Source organism: Ammospiza caudacuta, chromosome 5 (genome assembly GCF_027887145.1).
Source record: "Ammospiza caudacuta isolate bAmmCau1 chromosome 5, bAmmCau1.pri, whole genome shotgun sequence".
In the NCBI taxonomy this organism is placed as follows: domain Eukaryota; kingdom Metazoa; phylum Chordata; class Aves; order Passeriformes; family Passerellidae; genus Ammospiza; species Ammospiza caudacuta.
The window spans coordinates 39,476,620-39,490,242 of record NC_080597.1 but is presented as its reverse complement, the minus strand read 5'-3'; the positions used below and the strand labels follow the sequence as shown (position 1 = coordinate 39,490,242).

The following is a 13,623-nucleotide window of genomic DNA, read 5'->3' as shown; positions in this document are numbered from 1 at the left end:
CATGCTATGAACTGTAACTGTGCTTTTGGTGATCTGGCCAGGAAACAGCAGTAACAGTATGAAGTAGGAATTAGGAAGGCTCAGAGGGGAAATTGTTTACAAAGGAGACAAGGTGGACAAGAAATGAAATTCCAGCTCCTGAGTTTTTTCTTCTAGATAACTGCTACTGTTTGGAGCCATAAAGGTCAGGCAGTCCTTATGCAGCCATGCTTCCTGCACTCTCCTCCCAAGCAAGTGTCCTGCACTCATTCCTCCTCCCCAGGTTATGGCTCCCTCCAGGGTTGGAGCTGGTTCTGGGCAGGCCCTTTGCCTCTTCACTCTCCACATCAGCTACTTCCATGCCTCTGTGTTTGACATTAATTCTGGACACAGAGATCCCTCTCCATACTGAGAAAAGTCCCCTGAAAATCTAAGTTGCTGGTCTGAATTACCATTTAAGGCATTAGTCATTTAAGGAAGCTTGTCAGGATCACCAGACAGCAATAATATGCTTCTTAAATGCAAACAGTCTCCTAAATAAAAAAATAGTCTTCCATGACCCATTTTTCTCTCTGTTGTAGCTGGATTTTCTGAGGATTGAACACAATCAGGATCAATAAGACAATGACACAAGTTTAGCAATTGCTTTGTGAGATTAGGTTAATATCACATAAAAAATGGTTCTCAGATTCTGCACACAGACAGGTTTATGTAAAATATATAAACATTTGTCCAAGTTGTTACAGATTGCATAAATATGGCATTTTTACTGTTGCATTTACAGATGTGCATGTACAATGATGTGCAAATAATCACAATCTGATTACAATCTTTGAAAGGTACTTGAACCTTGCATCCAAGTAACGCAATGAATGAAAAATGCCCACCAAAGAATTTAAATAGCAAACTTATAACATGGTTTAAATTCATAACAAATTTCAATGTCTTATCAGTAAAACTTTCACACATTTAAAATATTTTGTATTCAGTTTATTTGTATATGTCAAAATACATTTTTTTTCCAAAATAGTGGGTTTTGCAACTAGTTTCATGCAGATACAAGGTCTGCTCAGTACTACCAATAAAATCAATATAGCACAGTAGCCATTCATTTTTTAGATATAAAGAATAAATAACCTAAATATAAAACACTAAAATATTAGAAACACGTATTTAATCATTCACAGGCACCCAAACTTTACCAAATATAATCCAGAATATGCCTAACTGTCTTGTAACAGAACTCAATATGTTGCAGCCATTCAATTCTTTATGTTAGCATAAGACAATGGAAGTCCCTCCCTACAGTTCAGACCCACCTCTCATACAGATCAACTACAATAAGATATCTCAAACTATCCGTGTACCTTTAAAATCAAAAATCCTGAGCTTGGTAGTAAGAGCATAACCTTACATCTTCAAAAAACCAATCAACAGAGAGAGGACATCATGTCTTCCTCACCAAAACATATCCCACCCCTGTAAAGCTAACCCTCCCTCCCCCCCAAGTAGGCAGTAGGACACAACCTTTTTAAATGAAGGGGTACAAATTCACATTTAATATAGTATACAATATAATCCATAATACAATAGCTACTACAAGCTTTACAATGTACAATTTGTTTTAATGGCTGATCTGTTCAGTGGTTTTAGGCAATAAACTATGTGCCAATAGGATGTCATATTTTGAATGGTTTAGTGAAAATATAAAAGCTGTTCCTAACAAAAATGATCTTCACTTAAGTACTTTTTTGTTTTTAAAGGCCACTGAAATGTATAAAATGGTCTGACACGGTGTTATCAAATTGGATGCCTTCTCACATGGCAACAACAGTGCATATAAACATTATTGTGAGTGTAATGGGTTATGCTTTTCAAATGATTTAGTACATTACTTTGGCTAGCACAACAGTTTTGGACAGCACTCAGATAAATATAGGTATGTGAAATGTAGTGAAGCAGTTATATTTATGCATTTTTTTATTATGGTGAACACTATCAAATGAAAAAAAATGGGACAAAAAGATAATAAAGTTTTTATATAGTTTAGACCTTTTGTAAAGATAGGGCTCCATACAATGTACAATGTCTAAATTCTTTATACCATAAAAATTAACGAACTTTGTTAAACACACTATTCTGGATAGCCTAATTTGCATTAACAGACATTTGCAATAGGGAAATATATTCAAGCATGCCACGTGGTGGTCTGAAAAATCAAACCAGTACACATTTATATATACAGCATCACTCAGTACCTGCTCAAATGAATGTGACGATTACAGGATCTAACGTCTTTCACTACAAACTTCTTTTTTTTTCTTTTTTTTTTTAAAGTGACCAATAAAGGCAGAAAACAGGACTCTTAAAATATTTCTAGTTTCAACTGACTTTTAAAGCATTTTGTATAGGAAGTAAATGCATATTGCACAAACAGTGAAAGCAAATGTTCCACCAAACATCTCTGTTCCAGGTGGTTGGACAACACAATTCTAGTTAGCTACACAAATTATGTAATTTAAAAGGGTGTGTGGTCTCTGCAAACGGTAAAGCTGTGAAAACACTGTACAAGAAAATCTGGTACACGAAAAATTAGAAGGGAAAAAAAAATCCAAACTTAAATCTTAAAGAAAAACTGAGTATAGGAAAAAAATGGGAATTGTGGCACAACAAAAATGTTATTGAGTAACTGTCGTCTGTGAGAGCTGAAAGCTTTTGTTGATGTAAAGTGTTTATGTACAACTAAGGCTTACTGGTTAAATATCTGAGGCGTATCTGGCCTTGAATACTTTCCTTATTATGCTGTGGCTGTAAACAAGATTTCTCAGTCATTTTATCTTCTCAGCAGCTGCATTTTAACAGAAACAATGATCTTGATACAAAAAAACACACAGGTAAGAGGGTGTTTGGCAGGATATCTGAAAATGACAGTCTCCGAAGGATCTTCCCACACTTCCAGTGACTGCCATACCATGGTCCACTGGAGTTATTAGTGATGTGCAATACCATTACTTGCTGCTGTAGTAAACCTTTTATTTGGAAAGTTTGCTTATAACTCTGATCAAGGCCCCATTTTCATCTTTTAGCCTCTGGTTGTCTGCCTTCAGGTCTGGTAGCATCTATGAAAAATGAAACGGTGGTTATTTGCTGTTACACCTCAAGAAAAAGCAGCAAGACTAGACAAGGACTGTGAGTAAAAATCTTTATTCAGCTTAATTATCTTGGCAGTTCTCACACTTCATATCAGCAGTTCAGAAAAATCTCCCCTTTTAGCATGATACATTTAAGGGTTAGAGATTAGAAGTTTTCATTTGCTTCAACTAGATGCACTAAAACTCAGTGGTGCAGATGACCAGCCTCTGACAAAAGCATTTATAGCAGCATGAGGAAAGTAATGAAATACTTCAAATTCCAGGGGGGAGGAAGGGGGGCAGAGGGAAATTAACTACCAACAATTTAAAGAGGCTTGTCTATACTGCACTTGCAGAGTTTCAAAAAAACATGCTGTGGCTAAGCATCTCTACCACTGTGCCCTTGGATGATTTCATCCTGATCAGATACAGTGTGATTCAGCTTGTTAGTTCATAGCATTAATCCTCCAACCACTTCCAAAGTCATGTTGAAGCACACATCCTGTAATTTGAGATCATGTCCCTGAATAGCATAGTTCACACAAGATCAGATCAGAGCAACACCAGGCTACACACTCAGGCAGACAGGTTAGGGATCGGCAAGTTATGGCTGCCAAAAGAGATAGGTGACACACAAGCACAAAAGCTGCAAGGCAGAAGCCAAATGAGGTGAGAGTTGGACAGGATCAGATAGGAAAGGAAGACAAGTCAGGGCACAGAAGTTGGTACTGGGAGAATTCAGCTTCCAGAGAAACCAGAAATTATCTCAGCAGTTCTCTATATCTACATTCACACACTGATAACAAACGACCTATCACACTCACAGCTAAATTACACCTATGGATTCTAGCAGGGGTTTCACACAGGAGGTAACACCTATTCCTGCACAGTCACTAAGTAATCTCAAGTGCAAGTGTATGCAGGAAGTTCAGCCACCAACCTACCTGACACCTGTTACCTTCTTCTTCATTATTTTTTTGGCACTATTTATTTTCATTTTATTTAAGCAAAATTATACTTTCAATCCCATTATATTCAGAACATTATAATGGAAGAGAAAGAACTAAGAAGTTGAAAAATGCAGGGTCAGTTAACTGTGCACTAGAGGTTTCATTTCTACATTTCCTGTCCACACTCACTTCACTAAACTGCAGACTCTTTCAAAGTGAATCTACTGAGCTTGTAGATCTCCCTGTAGTTTATTTCCCTGCAAATACCAAAGTATGTGAAAGGAAGTTGACAGGAGATGATAAGAAGAAAAAAGGTGGTTTCTACAATTAGAGTAGTCAAAAATCATTCAGGTATCCTTGATTCCAACTCTGTTTTATGGATGAGCCAAGGGAAAGCCACCGAAGTTGAGCTCTTTAGAGTCACAGGGAAGCTTTCGTTATAGCCAAGTGAGAGCTGTGTTCTGAACAAAAAGAGCTGTAAAATGCTGATTACTTTCAAAAACTATGTAAATATGTTTGAAATTGAAAAGATCACATGAGTGATCTTTTTGTAATTGTCGAGCATTATTGTTAAAGTCTAAGCTGTAAAAAAATAACTGTTGTCCAAGACAGGGGTCATATCCAGACAACATGCGTCTGCAAAAAATGGAACAGACATTTCTTCAGGCAGACCAACCAAAAGCTTTTCTTCCTCCTTTCCATTCTGCTGCAGATTTCATACCAAAGGTACTGGGTGAAACCACAACAACCATCATCTAGCCATGCACATGGAATCAAGGCAGTCTGGTTTTGTACTGGTTAAATAGGTACCTTGAGTAGCATTGTGTGTGCATTCCAATGAAACCTCAAAGTAAACCCAGGAATGACACAGTCCTCTTTCAACTTACTGAGCAGCGAGGGAGCTGCAGCCCAGAATGGTTAATTACATAGAGACAGACCCACAGAGAGGTAGATTTTCTGGTGAACTACTTTAACAAAATCCACTGTTCAAAATTAGAACTTTAACATAATCCAGTACCATTATATATCTGCAAATCTCTGTAGGTAGATTTTAATCTTGATTCAATTAATAGGTAGAATAGGTCTTAAGGAAATATTCTCTTTTATTGTGAGTCTACTAGAGCATAGGGGAAGACTTGTAAGAGACAAAAGGGTTATATGACAAGATAAAATGGCATTCAGTTGCACTAGGAGAGGTTTATACTGCATAGTAGGAAAAATTTCTTCACCAAGATGGCTGTCAAGCAAAACTGCTCAGGGAAGTGGTGGAGTCACTATCCCTGACAGCATTTAAAAGATGTGTAGATGTGGCACACAGGGCATGGTTTAGGGGTCATTGGACTGGGGCACTGGTTGGACTTGATTTTGGAGGTATTTTCCAATCTAAATAATTCTACAGTTCTGTCAATATCAGGAGATTCATAAGGAAGGATAAGCACATGTAACCTAAAATACTTACACTTCTCATCAATACTAATCCCCACATACTTTAAACAAATCTCTTGGAGCAGTGCATTTCTATGGGTACTCAAACTTCTCGTGAGGTGACACCACACACCTTTAACGTCAAGAGGGAGGAAAAAGGGCCTTTGTAGCAAATTCAATAAAATTACAGTAACACACTGCACTTTGAATTCCAATTTGCTTCTCATTAAAATAGCAAAGTATCTTCCTGTGATAAGACTTGATTAAAAATGCACTATTTTGTCTGTCTGTATCATGACTAGCTTTGCAGTATTATAATTTAGCAAATCATGATTCAATAATCATCTGATATATGTGGAGCCATCTCAGATCTGTAAAGTAATAATCATGTCTGTGTTTGCTGGAGGATTTACCAGTTTGTACATACAAAACAACTTGATTATAACGATTACAAAAGAACTGCTCAGGTACCTGCTCAGATTACTCAGGCACACTGCTATTGTGCCTAGCACCATACTGTCAAGGCTCCTGATGTGTGTCCACTGCTTCTCTTTTGCTGGTCAGGCTACTCAAGCTCCACAACCATCTGCCATTGCAAACTCCTGCTATGGAGAGGAATACTGAATGGTTTTCTCTGGTTAACACCCCAAATGGCTTACCATGGTTAAAGGAATGCCACTGCTAGCAAAAAAAAGACAGTATGGATATGTAGATGTGGACAGCAGCCATTAGATTAACTCACCTGTGTTGAAAAACCACATTGTTTGCTGAGGCAGGTGTAAGATGGACAGCCCTAAAGGGTCTGCTCTGCCTCCTCATGCAGCAGTGTGCCCCTGCTGCTTTCTGCACAGTTAATGTAGTGATCCAACAATACTGGGGTGAGATGGATCAAGTACTATTATGAACAAAGGGATTTGTTTTCAGCCAGGTCAGCGAGCTGACTTCACTTCCTCAGAAGGGTTAACACAAGGGAGCATTGTGGAATGCAGGGCCTGGATGAGGAACACCACATCCTAATGTTAGTCCAATTCCAGAAAGACACCAAGCAAAAGGATAAACCTCTTCATTTCATGGCCTCTTAGTGGGGAAAACCCGAGATCAGATTCTGAGCAGAATGCACGCTCATCGCATTCCTTTCCAAGTGGGAAGGGGGGTAGATGAAAAGAAGCAGTTTAGCAAGAGTCACTGTGCAGAAGGCTGGTTTGTTTTTTTCAACTACACATCTTAAAAGCTCACTGTAAACTCCAGCCTAGACAATTGTTATATTTAAGAGGAAAAAAGGCATATAGATTTGGTTTAGAATGAAACCACATTTTATCCTTATGTAAGTTTTGAATCTTCAATGGCTTTCTGTAACATCCCTGAAGTAACACTAAGAATAACAGACCAGCATTGTTTTCCAAGACGAAACTCAAAGCAGTTCATACTCTTATCAGAAGGGATCTGAACCAATCTGACACACTAGGCAGAGTTTGTTTTGTGTCTGTGATTTTACAGTCCATGCACTGTAGGACTCTCATCCACACTGGGATGCCTATATGTACAGCAATATAAATCAATGATCTTAACTCTGTGCTAGAACTGCTTGTTTTAAATTGTCTATGTAAAAATAAGTATTGGCAAGACTCAAATGGGAAGTTCAAGTGAAAACAGTAATCACCTTGAAATTCCAATACATTTCTAAAAAAACAATACTTTAGTCCGCACTGAAACACTGAAATACACAAATGTAAGAAAAATGGTTGCTAATGTAGCCATTCAGGAATGCAGAGTATTGAAACTGGTTCTCAAACACTCTTTTTGTTGAGACTAAACTTCTATGAACTCTATGCACTTAAACCAAACTGTAGAAACAAAGCTCAAATCTGAATTTCAATTTGTTAGAAACTAGAGGCAAATCTATTTGAGCATTTACACAAACATCAAAACAAGAGACTGACTTTATTGTATCCTCATACAAACCCAAATCCTTTCGGTTGTTGCCAAGATTTTAACATGTCAAAGGTCTCCTAGATGCTTGCCAATTTATTTTCAAGGACAAGCTTCAGTGCTAGCAGGGACAATACCACACCACTCCAGCACATCTTCGACACCTCCAGCTTGTACACTGGGCACCATGCTTTAGCTGTAGCCACACCTCAAGAACCGAGCAACACTGAGTCAGTTTCTGACACACAAGTGTTAATAGTAAAACTCTGCCCAAGCACAAACTGAATGTCAACACCTGCCTGGCTAAACAAAGGAGAAGGAAGAAATTACAAGTCCACAGAGCGCAGTTGCCTACAGGACCCTGACAACTTGGCAAGCACTCGGGTCAAGGCCCTATTCTCAGTCACCAGTCGCTCATTTATGTGTTTCAAAGATTCAATCTGCTTTATTTGTTGCAGCTTCTGCAGGAATCAAAGAAATAGGAGTGAAAATGAGAAAAAACCCCACATGTATATTAGATGAGCAGAACTGAAAGAAAACTTAGAAGAAACAGTCCTGTTTGAAGTAAATAAGCTGCTGTGAAAGGAAAGCATCAAACAAGTGGCACATTCTTGAAAAGCAATCTAAGTACCAGTAGTGATTAGTCACAGCTTTCCAAAACAGTTCAGGATGCATTAACAATGAGAGCTATTCCTGGAATTCTTCACTTAACATCCTAATTGCACAAACTGAATCTCCTATTCAAAACCCTGTACATAATGACACGTTTAACAGACACTTTTAAACAACTATGCAACAAACTATGGGAAGAATATTTAATCTTTAATTCAAAACTTTCACTTCTTGCTTATTGAAAGCAAACTTTTGGAAAAGGGAATATATCTGTATTCTCTATTTTTATCAGAAGGCCTGCTTTCCCTAGAAGCTCACATCCTGTCTTCTATTCTTAGGCAGACCATTATTTTCCTCTATCATAGTTTGTTTTTTCTGTATTTCACTTCTGAAGACCCTTCAAGGAATCACGGACGTTGTGTCCTGCCTCACAGCAAACTATTTTGGCCTGAATCCAAGGGAGCCAGAGGCATCAGAGTTGCTGTTCTGCCTGTCAGCTTCAATTACTTCAACAGAACCTGGTGCATGTATTTTAATGGAAAGTATTTGGAAGTTTATGCCATTTCCAAGCACCAGAGGGAGCTCAAAAATGAGCTTAAAAGGAAACTTCTTATTAAGCAGTACAAATTTGACAAATATCAAATGTCAAAATAATGGTATTTTCACATTCCACCAAAATTCTATGAATTTTGTAGGCCATATGCAATGTTTACACAAAAGGACATAATAGAAAGCAAACCTACCCAAATTCTCAACCTTCTTAATGATATCAGAGGGTTTAACATTGATAAAGACTGGTTAAAAAATGCAAACAAACAGAAATGTAATTTATTTAAAAAAGAATATTGCTTCTGAGATTCACTTTATACATAGGTGAAAAAAGCAGAAATCAATATGGTAAGTATCACTCGTCAACAGCTCAAATCTACCTACTGCATTTTCTAAGTAAAACCTGATTCACACTACACAAACAAGAGATTTTCTATCAACATTGTAACACGCCATCTAATTAATAAAGTGCATGAGATAAAGACTGAAACAACATTTAATGCTTAAATATCTATACAAGTATATGCTACCACTATTTAATAATAATGGATTTTAATAATAGTAATTATAAATAAAACTACGGAGTAAGTATCACATCAAAATTGTAGACTGCTATTCCATCTTGATTAGCTTAAGATATGTTTCACCCTAACCACCTCTGAATGTTTCTTGTTAGCCATGAACTCAGCACCTTCTTCGCAATCGTACCCGTACAGCTGCTTATGCCAGACCACAGCTTTGCTACAAGCTGTGTGACAGGAGTGACTCTGACATGCAGCTGCAACTTAGTCATTCTCTGGTGAAATTACAGAAACCAGTAATACTGGTAATTTATAATAATAATAATAATAATAATAAAAAAATACCAGTAAGACTACATGTCTTACTGACATAGTAATACACTTTGTAACTAATATTGTACTAATTTACTTACTTTCAGTTCTTCTTCCATTTCAGATATCCTTCTTTCTAGCGCCCTTCTTTCCTAAATCAGAAGATGTGTGTTAATGCTGAACAATACAATGTTTTAAAAATTACAGCTTGTAAATACTGTGGTAACAGTGAAATACTTCAAGTTTCAAAGATCATACAACCAAAAGCATAGTGTGGACAGAAAACTTGTGACGGCAGTGATACATAGAAATTTGGTCAATATGGAATTTTAATATCCAAAGAGGAAGAGATAGAGAAATTCATATGAAGTCCTACAAAAAATACCCCTTCCTTTTCACTAATTTAGAAAGGTTTTAAGTATACAACTTGTTTGGATTTATTTTTCATGAGCTAGGCTTTTGTAAGACCTTAATATCCAAGAAATGCAGAAAATTATCAGAAACAAACAAGAATATTAAAAGATATAAGCACAAAAGCATAAGCTTTCACAGGCAAACAAAGGTAGCTGAAACATCTCTCTCAGCTCAGTGGGATCTCTCCACACTCCAAACTGCAACAGTTGATACAACTGACACTATAGGACTTAGCTCAGTACCAAAGAAATCTAGTTACATGAGATCAGCTGCTTCTTGAGAAAATGTTTCTTGAATATTTTCTGCATTTCTCATATAGTTTAATTTTCCTTTTATTTCCCTTTTTACCTGAGAAGCAGGAGAAATTATCCTTTGTATAAGAACTTGATTACACTGACTATATAACAAGCCAGCTTATGGAAAGTTAGTTTAGGGTTTTCTATACTACACTGCAGTCTGCAGTGCAGATACATTTTTATTTTGTTTAAACCTATTTTTCAACACATCTAACAGATGAGCAATAGACTCTGGGGTTTACAGCTTGATTGCTTGCTTTCCTGTGTCAGACGATGCAGTGTATCTCATTTAAAAGCAGCTGCAGTTATCAGTACTCTACATTCAGATTTTTTTCCAGAGGGTGAGAGGCAAAAGCAACAGATTATTGCGAAGTGGACATATGCATCTGCATCCAATGGTGTTATGCAAACAGCAAGCAGCATTGACTGAGTGTGTAAAACTTTGGTTAGATCATACCGCCCAGTAGATACTGACTCTTGCCGGACACCTTTCAGATATAAATCATTTGAATTTAGTTTAATCACAGTGCAGTTATACCCCAACATTTTCCCATTATAGCAAACAACTTTAATTTTTATCAAAGTAATAAATATATTACTGCAGTTGTTACTACTTAATGTATTTAACTCTTTCAAAATAAGACTTTTTTATAATGACTGTAATGAACATAAGTACCAGTGAGTTAAAGGGTTGCAATTAACTAACAAAAATACCACACTGTCTTACAATACTTAGAATTTAATCTGTTACCTACTAGTTTTACAAAATAACATATATGATGTGTTCTTATATTAAGCAATATTCAACAATTTTTTCTATTACCAAGAGATGAATGATCAAACAAATTTCAAAATTTCAGATGTCTAGAAATTCTTAATACTTTGAAAGCATTTGCTTAACTAGCATGTTGAACTTGTCTATTAGCAATAAAAACCTATTCAGTAAAATCTTTAACTGACTTTTTATACTTCACATTATACAAAATATACAAATAGACTGGTATAGGAATAACAGTCTTTGTAGAACTGTTTTGTCCCTATTATTTGAAGCTATGCTCCTCTTTCACTTGAACTGCTTACTCTTTTAGGAACTGCTTTGAGGGATGCCAATGAAATAATGCACTGCAGTGTCACTGAGAAGATTTGCCAGTTTTATTTGATTATTTCCTGGACTCAAAGAAAGCATTTGAAATCTATGAGGACTAAAATTTTATTATATAACTCCTCAACTCTGTAAGGTCTGTCAAGGAACATTTGTAACTCACAAAAAAAAGAAACAAAATCAGACATACACAGATATACACATATGAAAAACTGACCCCTCCAGCACTATACAATTTTTAAGAAGCAAAACCACATGTATATGCCTACATATACTTGCATAATCAATAATACAAAGAAATACACCTCTCTACAATTCAAATTTCCAGCTGAAGAAAGAAATTGTTTAAGGGAACAATTTCTTGGGAAAGAAATTGTTTAAAGGCACCTACATTTTACTGCTTTCTCATCCAGACTGAAACCTGTAAGTTTGAGTTTTGGTTTCAAGTCTTATTATCATGTCATACAGAATTCTGCAAAGGGCTGGTTGCATATTTGGCAGAGTGACAGGTTGTTAAAGAAACCCTCATTTTTGCTCATGTATTGCTAGGACCTTGCACATGTGCTCTCATCTCTACCCCCATCCCCATGGAAATAGCCCTTTCTGGTAAACAGTTTTCAAATGAACAATATTCACAATGTATCACAAAGTCACATCATGGAAACCCACTTCTGAAGGGTGAATTTAAATAAAATCAAAAGCCAGTATTTTCTGAATTTTACTACTGTGCAAATCTAGGCCTAATATATACTCTCATTTTCTTCACTGAAAAGGTAGGTTTCAGCTGGAAAATATCACAGTCCAAAGATGCTTTCAGCTCTTTCTCTGTTGGCTTTTTTTTTCCTTACAATTTTTCCTCACTACTTTACTTTTCTCCTCTCCTCTTCTCTATGTAATTTATATAAAAAGTCTTTAGGTTTATATTTTATTTTAGTGAAGTCATATACATGGAGAAGTATACTTAGAAAAGGTCTACAATCTCTCTTAATTTTTACATTTTTATCATTACATTACAGACTAAAAAGGTGTTTTAAAAATTATTTTTAATGCTGAATTCAATAAGCTTATTTCTAGAGATCAGCTATTGATGACTAGCAGCTGAGAATCCTGCTTCAGTCACATTCAAAGTGAAGCTTCAGATTTAAACAATAATAACAACAAAAAAAATCATAAATATATTCCTCATTTAAATTCCTATCTGAAAAAAAGTGGGTAATTATAAACAAGATTCAGATGTACAAATTTTGTGTAAACCCTGTTTCAGCCATACAGCACCTAAGTTACAAACATACATCACTAAGTTAATTATTTTATCCACTAGATTTAATACTAATAACATTTAGGGAAAATAACATTTCTGAAAGATATTTTGCCGTTGGACCGAATACCTTAAAAAAAGTGCAAGACTTTCTAAAAAAGGCCAGTTGTCATAACGCAATGGCCTGTTTTGGGAGAAAGCCAAGCAGTAACTCAACACTGAAATAATGTCTATCTATGCAGCACTCCGTGCATTACCTATGAACCCCCACAGTAATGGATACAGCTCCATCTATTAAATTATAAATGTCCACTTGTGTGGCCATGCTAGCAAGCAAGAAACCAATTAACTGCTGCTGAAACCCTTCTACTGATGAAATCACTGTCCACACTAGGATGCCAAAAAATTAAAGAGAGAAATATGTGCTAAACGGCAGCAATAAAGTGCAGAGACTATTAAGATAAAAATAATGAATCTTCAGGAAGTGCTTGAGAGCATTTCTACATCTCCATGTGCTTCTGTAAAGTTTGTTTATATACTGGACAGTTTTGTGTAACTAAAACTTGTTTTGTATAACTAAAACCTAAAATATTGGAAAATCAATACAAAAGGCTAGTAAATATTAAATTTACCAGGGATTAATAAATGTTTACCACATCACTTCTTATTGTCAAAGTCTAACTTTTTTTTCCAGTTTGTCTCTAATGTGTCATTCCAGGATCAAGGGAGAAGAAAAGAACACATGGTGTTCAGAGTCATGAAGGAAGCCAAGACCACCACAAAATCAATGTAGTTTGCTTTACACTGCCATGAAACTAAACTTTTATAGGGCTGGATTTTAATTAGCATGAAATTGCAGCCTAAAATTATCAGGTGTCCAACTTCTAAAATAATTCCTTCAGTCTATCTCACATATGAATTCACTGCATGACTTCTTTCCCATTCAGTTTAGGATTGTCTCTGACTCTGATGCCCCTCTTCCTGCACTGCTTACTCATTCTTCCACTTTCTCCTCCTACCCCACTATCATATTCCTCTGGAAACAGCTACAGTGCAAGGAAAGAGGCAGATAAAGATAATTTTATATCATTAGCAGGTTTAAGGTCCCATGTTTCTGAGGCAGAAACAGCTATCTCATTACCAAC

General features: G+C 36.2%; 1 protein-coding gene across 1 annotated transcript in view; it reads right to left on the bottom strand.

Annotated features, from left to right (window-relative positions):
* Positions 1-947: 947 nt before the first annotated feature.
* Positions 948-13,623, bottom strand: part of PPP1R12A (protein phosphatase 1 regulatory subunit 12A) — a 113,034-nt gene continuing 100,358 nt past the window's right edge. Inside the window, exons 24-25 of the mRNA XM_058804530.1 lie at positions 9,510-9,560; positions 948-3,098 (exon numbers count right to left, since the gene is read on the bottom strand). Of these exons, the coding sequence (XP_058660513.1) occupies positions 3,012-3,098; positions 9,510-9,560 (138 nt within the window). The 3' untranslated portion in view covers positions 948-3,011. The remainder of the gene's footprint in view (positions 3,099-9,509; positions 9,561-13,623) is intronic.